Source organism: Sphaeramia orbicularis, chromosome 6, assembly GCF_902148855.1.
Source record: "Sphaeramia orbicularis chromosome 6, fSphaOr1.1, whole genome shotgun sequence".
NCBI lineage: Eukaryota > Metazoa > Chordata > Actinopteri > Kurtiformes > Apogonidae > Sphaeramia > Sphaeramia orbicularis.
In genome coordinates, this window is record NC_043962.1 from 33860514 (window position 1) to 33869025 (window position 8512).

The window sequence follows — 8512 nt, forward strand, 5'->3', positions numbered from 1 at the left end:
AATAAACAAATAAATGCAGTAGTTTTGGTGTAATAAAACTTTTGGGAGTCTGTTGATTCAACCTACAAGCCATTTTAGAGGTTGTACTTTTGATGCAGTCCAGTTGAATTACATCTGGTCATACTGAGATCCCAATAAGATTAAATCTCTAAGTTAAACAAAGAGACCAACAAGTGGTGACAGGTACAACAAACCCCGCCCCTCACATGAATTGTAAGTTATTTTGGCATTGATTCAGTGGATGTAATCATGTCTACGTGTGTGCTGATGTCAGCATATCAAATGCCTCTACATATGTGCCAAGGTTGAAGTAAATTGAAACAAAACTGATGTTTTATAGACATTTGAAATGTTGCTGATTATATGTAAATAGGAGAAAAAAAAGATTTTAAAAATTAATAAAAAATTTCTACTTTGACCTATTTTCCCAAAATGTAATGACATCTATTCTGGGTCAATGGTAATCTATAAATCCAATTTAGTATTAATTCAATCAATAGTTTTGCTGCTACAGACATTTGAAATTTAACAAACAAAGAAACAAACCATACCAAAAACAACATCCCTTGCGTCCCCTTTGGAGGACAGGGTAAATAATATTTTGAATATGGCTGTTGTGTCAGACTGCTGTGTTTGCTGTGGATCCACTGCATTATAACTGATTTGATGGAATGGTAGTAAAGGCAACTGCCATTCCCTGTACATCTGTGCACCTCTGTTTGACCTGCTACTAACTTTACATGAATGCTTATAAGAAGGAAACAGGATCTTATGATAATATATGAAAATTATAACAAGTAAAAACAATTGAAGGTGTAATAACATCGTGTGTAACTGAGAAGTCAGTGTATAAATATCCCAAGATTTGTTTTTACTGTGTCACTGTTTACATTAACTGAAGGCTGAAAACTCAGTACTACATGCATTACTATATGTCAGGGGTGTCAAACTCATTTTAGTTCAGGGGCCACATTCAGCCCAATTTGATCCCAAGTGGGTTGAACCAGTAAAATGATAACTGTGAAAAAAGTTAAATTATATTATGATCAGGTTTACATCTACAAAGTTTCCTTAAAATCTGAATAACATGAACAACTTGAATTGTCTCAAGAAAAACAAGTGTAATTTTGACAATATTATGCCTCGGTTTGTCAGTTTATCATTTACACATGAGCATTACAATTGCACAAAAGATTTAGTAACAGACAGAATATTGGTAAAATTGCATTTACTTTTCTTTAGACATTTCCGTTTGTTCATATTTGTTCAAGTTATTCACCTTTTTTGTAAAAGTCTAGTTTGGTAATGGAAATATTTTCATGTAATCTAACTTTTTTACACCAAAAAAATAAAGAGAAAATTTGTAGTTTCATTATTTATAGATTATTGTGATAATATTTTACTGGTCTGACCCACTTGAAATCTAATTGGATTGTATGTATCTGTATGTGGAACCTGAATTAAAATGATTTTGACACCATTGATTGTTAATATCTTCAGTGTAATTTTACAAATTCATCCCGCGGGCCACACTGGACCCTTTGGCAGGCCGGATTTGGCCCCCGGGCCGCATGTTCAGCAGGATAAAGTACAGCTCTACAGTAATGCTCCATATTCATAACATCAGCACATCAGTATCAGAGTAGCACTGTTCTACAAGAGGACTGTGAATAAACCATGAAAGCAGGACGGCTTTATCTGAAAATCAGACAGAGACTAATAAAAAAAACCCAGAAATATCCATAACCACTGAAACAATCTGTCTAACATATGAGACATGTTTTCTAAAGCCTGTATGCACTGCCACACCAGCTAACACTTATAACAGGTGTGTGTAATGACAGAGCATAAAAATGAATGGAGCTTTCAGGTTACATCATTCCACAAAGTACACATTCACCTTAGCTTGACCATCTGCTTATTGCAGGCATTTTACTATAATGACTCTCCAGTCTCCGGAGCTGTGACCTCTGAGATGGTGAAGAGAGGAGAGCAATCAAAGCGCATTCAGTTCTGCTACTGTCATTTGCCTGCTCTCCAAAAGCTATCACAGGGTGCAGCTGTAAACATCTTGCTCCTTCACACTCCTGAGACATGCAGTCAGAGAGGATAGCAGCTATCAGTTTCTTTCATAGAGGAAGCCACGGTGAATACACAGGCTGAATACAGTGGAAAGGGCAAAAATACAGAGAGCAGTCCTGGGAGCTGAATTCTGTTGGATAAAAAATGTAAAAAAAAAAAAATCTGAAATTATTCAGAAGGAGGACGCTCAACCATTCCCCCAGTCTCTGTTGTTGATGTGCAATACCCGTGCAATTTATGTGTTTATGCATGAGCCAGTAGCTATTTGTATTCCTTTTTAAAAAGCACACAAAGACACAAATAAAGCCATCCCTGTGAGTCTTCTCTAATGAATGAGCTTTTGGAATGAGCCTGTATATGCTATTTCAGTGACGACTATTTATATTCAGCTTGTATGTGTAATTGAACCTCTTATCTGCACCATTTGTTGCCTGCGTCTGTCTGAAACATTTGGATTTGGATTTACTGGATTCAATCAAAATATTTCAGCCTTTCTTCCAGGTTCTGTGCAAACACTTGATCAGATCTTTAGATGATAGCGCCACCTCGCGGACGTTTTTTTTCCTTTCACTTGTGCGCGTAAAAGCCAGAGAGCTGACAAGTTATGTCCAAGGAACTATTGCATAATGTAGCCTAGTAAATCAAATTACTTGCAGGACTTTGTTAATAAGAAATAAACACTATTTTTTTTTAATTAAATTATTAGTTTAAATGACTAAACAGCAGGGGTAAGTGTTGGTTCTAATACCATTTTTGTACAGAAATGATACCAGACAGTTACCACAATTAAACACGTGCAGGTCCTTAGGTATTATAATTTATATTCATTGATTCATCTGACAGAAAATTGATTTTTTTTTGTCAAAACTGCAGTGATCATAATCCAACAAATGCAGAGGGGGCTGACCATAGGAGTCAAATGGCCTGCAGAGTTTTATTTCGGGCGCACCAGCTGCTGTCGTGAACTTGGGTGCGTTTGCGTACGTGTCCGGACTTTCCCATTCCTCTAATCACAACACTTCTACCGGTAAGCCAACAACTCTCTTTATTTATTGCTTAAAACATCGTTAAAAGTACCTAAACCTGTAGTATTAACGCTGAAGAAAGACACACAAACATACGTGTAAAGGCCTAAAAATAGAAAACACGTTGATCATCTTGTATGTCCCTGATTTATCTAACCTAAATGTGCGTAAAACAGAGCAAAGTGAATGAATAAGTAATAATATAGCGTTTTTCTGTACACTTGAACCTAGTTTGAGATGAAATCTATGAAATAAATGTCATTAAAAAAAAAAGAAGAAAGAAAAACGAGTCATATTTTTGTTGCTATTTTCATAATATCCTCTATTACGCATTGAAAAGCTGCAAAGTTTCTCATAATGGAGTCATCATAAATGTACACTTGAACCTAGTTTGAGATGGAATCTATGGAATAAATGTCATTAAAAAAGAAAAAAAAAAGTCATATTTTTGTTGCTATTTCCATAATATCCTCTATTATGCATTGAAAAGCTGTTAAGTTTCTCATCATGGAGTTATCATAAATGTACACTTGAACCTAGTTTGAGATGGAATCTATGGAATAAATGTCATTAAAAAAGAAAAAAAAAAAGAAAAAAAAGAAAAATGAGTCATATTTTTGTTGCTATTTACATAATATCTTCTATTACGCATTGAAAAGTTCCAAAGTTTCTCATCATGGACTCATCATAAATGTACACTTGAACCTAGTTTGAGATGGAATCTATGGAATAAATGTCATTAAAAAAAGAAAAAAAAGAAAAAAAAGAAAAATGAGTCATATTTTTGTTGCTATTTTCATAATATCCTCTATTACGCATTAAAAAGCTCCTAAGTTTCTCATCATGGACTCATCATAAATGTACACTTGAACCTAGTTTGAGATGGAATCTATGAAATAAATGTCATTAAAAAGAAAAAAAAAGAAAAAAAGAAAAATGAGTCATATTTTCGTTGCTATTTTCATAATATCCTCTGTTACGCATTGAAAAGCTCCTAAGTTTCTCATCATGGAGTCATCATAATGGTCATGTCCTCAGGATATCCCTCTCAAGACATGACTCTCCAGTGGACGGCAGTGGCTTTATTCCTCTATGCAGAAATAGCAGTCAACCTCATCTTGTGCATACCCTTCATATCTGCAAAAAGGTAATGCAACTTAGCACACAGCACTAAAACATGCTCTGTGATTGTACAGTAAATAAAGTCTCCTTCTGGTGATTGAGACTCACCACCAGCAGATGGCATCCAAGTCCACAAATGAAATAAACCAACAGATGAACCCCCCCACTGTCCTTTTAACCTACTTTTAGGTGGCGTTTGGTTTTCAGCTGGAGAATATGGAACTGGTTAGCGCCATATTGGAACAAATGCTTCCTTACTATGATCATGGTCCTCATTGTTCTCTTTCTTGGTAAGCAGCCTCCTGTTAGTCAGACAATCTGCTGTGACTAAGACCTTGTTTAGTACTGAGTAGGCAACATTTTCTCAGTTAGGTCCAGCCAGCATCAGTGATATTACTACCTACCATCCTGCCAACTTTCAGATGCTGTTCGGGAGGTGCACAAGTACTCGGGTCCTGAGCCCATGCAAGATGCGAAGGTGAACCCCAATGTGTACGACCATGTCCACATGAAGCTGTTCAGGGCCCAGAGGAACCTCTACATCTCAGGCTTCTCTCTCTTCCTCTGGCTGTCAGTGTCATTTTCCTCCACATATGAATTATTTCTGCACATATGTCCACTTATCTCACTATTCTTTGTTCAGTCATGCTTTCAGCTGCTTTCTGTCTGTTCTTGACTATTTTCCTGTCTTGTGAACACACCACAGCATCATGCGTCGAGTTGTCACCTTATTAAACCAGGTTGCCATCACCTTAGAAGACAGTGCATGTCTTCAGGTACAAATGGACCGCACTGTCAAAGCAGCCCAACAGCACCAAGAGGACAACATCAGGCTCAAACAAGTGACTTACTTTTATCATTTACCATTTACTCCATGCATTTTGTTGTCTTTTCCTCTACACCAGGGGTGTCAAACTCATTTTAGTTCAGGGGCCACATTCAGATAAATTAGATCTGAAGAAGGCCGAACCAGTAAAATAATAACATAATAATATATAAATAATGTCAACTCCAGACTTTTCTCTATGTTTTAGCATGAAAAAAGTAAATTTACATCATGGAAAGGTTTACATCTGCAAACTGTTATTTCAAAAGATGTGAATAACATGAACAAACTGAAAAAATAAGTGTCATTTTAACAATATTCGGCCTCAGTTTATCATTCACATGTACGTTATAACTTACAGATCACAGTGGATCTACAAACTCACAAAACATTTAGAAACAGATAGAATCTTGTTAAAATTGTACTTACTTCTCTTAAGACATTTCAGGTTGTTCATATTTGTTCAGGTTATTCACATTTTTTCGAAATTATACTTTGTTTCAGTGTAAATACATGAAAATATTTACATTTACAAAGAGAAAAATTTGTAGTTGTCATTACTTATTTGTTATTATGAAAGTATTTTACTGGTCCTGCCCACTTGAGATTGAATTGGTCTGAATGTGGAACCTGAACTAAAAGGATTGTTAATTTCTTAGTGTCATTTCTGCATTTCACAAATTCATCCCAAGGGCCGGACTGGACCCTTTGGTGGGCCAGATTCAGCCCCCGGGCTGCATGTTTGACACCTGTGCTCTACACTGTACTTTGCACTGTAATACACTGGGCATACTGTATTCTTTCACAGACTATTGTTTGCAATCTCCTATTTTACATATGCGCTGTTGTCCCTAATAAAAAATTAAAATAAGACAATCCTTTGTTCTCAGGCTCTCTTGGATGAGGAAAAGTCTACGTCAGCAAAAAATCAACAACTGAAGTTAGAGGCTGAACAGCTTAGAGGTCAACTAAAGGCTGCAGAGGCGGGTATGTTATTGTCAGTGTTTTCACATAGGAGACATTTAAAGAAAAAGTGTTAATTAAAAATGGAACTAGTGCTGCCAGGCACAACAAACTCCACCCCTCCCACATATTGTGTCTTATTTTGGCATGGATCCAGCTGATGTCATCATGTCTATGCGTGTCCTGATGTCACCATATCAATTGCCTCTATATATGTGCCAGGTTTGAAGTAAATTTAAACAAGATTGATGTTTTTATAGGCATTTGAAATTCTGCCCATTCTAAGGAAATGGGAGAAAAAAAACATTTAAAAATTTTATAAAAAAAACTGAACTTTGACCTACTTTTCCCAAAATGTAACCACATCCATTCTGTGTCACTGGCGATCTACAGGGTGGGGAAGCAAAATTTACAATATTTTGAGGCAGGGATTGAAAGACAGAGTATAACCAATTAGTTTATTGAAAGTCATGAGAATTTATTTGCCACAAGAAAATTTACATAATAGAAAATGTTTTTATTCTATGTGTCCTCCTTCTTTCTCAATAACTGCCTTCACACACTTCCTGAAACTTGCGCAAGTGTTCCTCAAATATTCGGGTGACAACTTCTCCCATTCTTCTTTAATAGTATCTTCCAGATTTTCTCGTAATAGTTTTGCTCATAGTCATTCTCTTCTTTACATTATAAACAGTCTTTATGGACACTCCAACTATTTTTGAAATCTCCCTTGGTGTGACGAGTGCATTCAGCAAATCACACACTCTTTGACGTTTGCTTTCCTGATTACTCATATGGGCAAAAGTTTCTGAAAAGGTATGGATAATAGTGTTAGGTATGATTATGACATCAATATATGTTTGGTTTCAAAACAACTGATGTAGTGCCTGCTGAGAAAAAACAACTAAATGTTCATTGTAAATTTTGCTTCCCCACCCTGTATAAAGTCAGTTTGGTATTAATTCAGCCAATAGTTTTGCTGCTACAGACATGTGAAATTTCGGCCATTATAAGTAAATGGGGAAAAAAAAAAGATTTAAAAAATTCATAAAAAATTGAAACTTTGACCTACTTTTCTCAAGATGTAATGACATCTATTCTGGGTCACTGGAAATCTATAATTCCAATTTAGTATGAATTCCGCCAATCGTTTTGCTGCTAGAGATATTTGAAATTTCCCCCATTATAAGTAAGTTGGGAAAAAAAAGATTTGAAAAATTCATAAATAATTTCAGTTATGACCTACTGTTCCCAAAATGTAATCAGATCTATTGTGGGTCACTGGCAATCTATAAACCCAATTTGGTGTGAATTCAATGAATAGTTTTGCTGCTAGAATGTTAAACAACAAACAAACACACAAACCGAACCAAAAACAACAACAACACCCCTTACCTCACCATCAGGGGGCGGGGTAATTATAGGAAACCACCCCATTAAAGGTAGCCTCTGACTTGTGGATAAATGCTGACTATGGTGCTGTTTTGAGGAGTACTGATAGACTTCAGAGTGAAATCTAATTCCAGATGTACTATGTGTGTGTGTGTGTGTGTGTGTGTGTGTGTGTGTGTGTGTGTGTGTGTGTGTGTGTGTGTGTGTGTGTTGTATGTGTAGCTGTACGTCAGTCTCAAGCTGAGGTGGAAGCAATGAGGAGGCAGGCCAAAGGTTTGGCACAGGAGTATGACAGACTACTGAGTGAACATCATCAGCTACAGGTAAAATGAACACTCAGTAAAGCCTATGTGTATGCAAAAATCACAGTATGTGTACAGTAACTATACTAATATGCAAACTAATATTGGAATGATTCTTTGTTTGTCCACAGAACCAGAGTCCAACAGACAAAAAGGATCTGTAACCTCAGGAAAACTGTGAATTTCATGTTTAAATGCTGTGTCTCCTCCTTCCAAACAGTAGTTTACAGCATGTCCACTGTGGCACTCTTTACTCTAATAGGATTTAACATATTATAGGATATAGTGTTATTTTTCACAGCCAGAAAATGTCTTTTCACCACCACAGTAGTTTATCTCTTTATAATCAGGTGGATGCTGCAGCATTGTAAATAGCATTTATAGCAAAACAATCTACAATAAACGATACACATAGCAAAACTGTGTGCTGCTATGTATACAATTTTAAATACTGTACAGCTGTGAGACAAATGTGTATTTGGAGCAAAGACTGTGAAATCTGGAAAAGCAGAGGATGGGTTTGCCACCGTTTCTCTGTTCTACAAGTAAAATTCCTCTAGAAAAAATGTAATAGACTTTGCCAAGTTTGAGTCACTAACAAAGAAAAATTAGGTCAAAAATATTGCTTGGCTGTAGTTTCCAAAATACAGTCTTGGGTAAAAATGTGAAATTCTGTGAATTAATGAGAGAATGGGTTTTACTAAAAGAACTGTTTGCCTCAGAGCTACTAGATCTACTTCAAAACACTGTCCGCACATTCAAATACATTCACTTTACAAGTTCTTTTAGTGGAGGAGTTA

General features: G+C 36.1%; 1 protein-coding gene across 1 annotated transcript; it reads left to right on the forward strand.

Moving 5' to 3' along the window:
* The first annotated feature begins 3019 nt into the window (after positions 1–3019).
* Positions 3020–8470, forward strand: LOC115420868 (B-cell receptor-associated protein 29-like). The gene is made up of 8 exons (XM_030136439.1): positions 3020–3109; positions 4146–4254; positions 4419–4519; positions 4652–4799; positions 4936–5071; positions 5946–6042; positions 7633–7733; positions 7844–8470. Exons 2-8 carry the CDS (start codon positions 4163–4165, stop codon positions 7874–7876), a joined length of 708 nt encoding a protein of 235 aa, XP_029992299.1. The 5' UTR covers positions 3020–3109; positions 4146–4162; the 3' UTR covers positions 7877–8470.
* Positions 8471–8512: the final 42 nt, after the last annotated feature.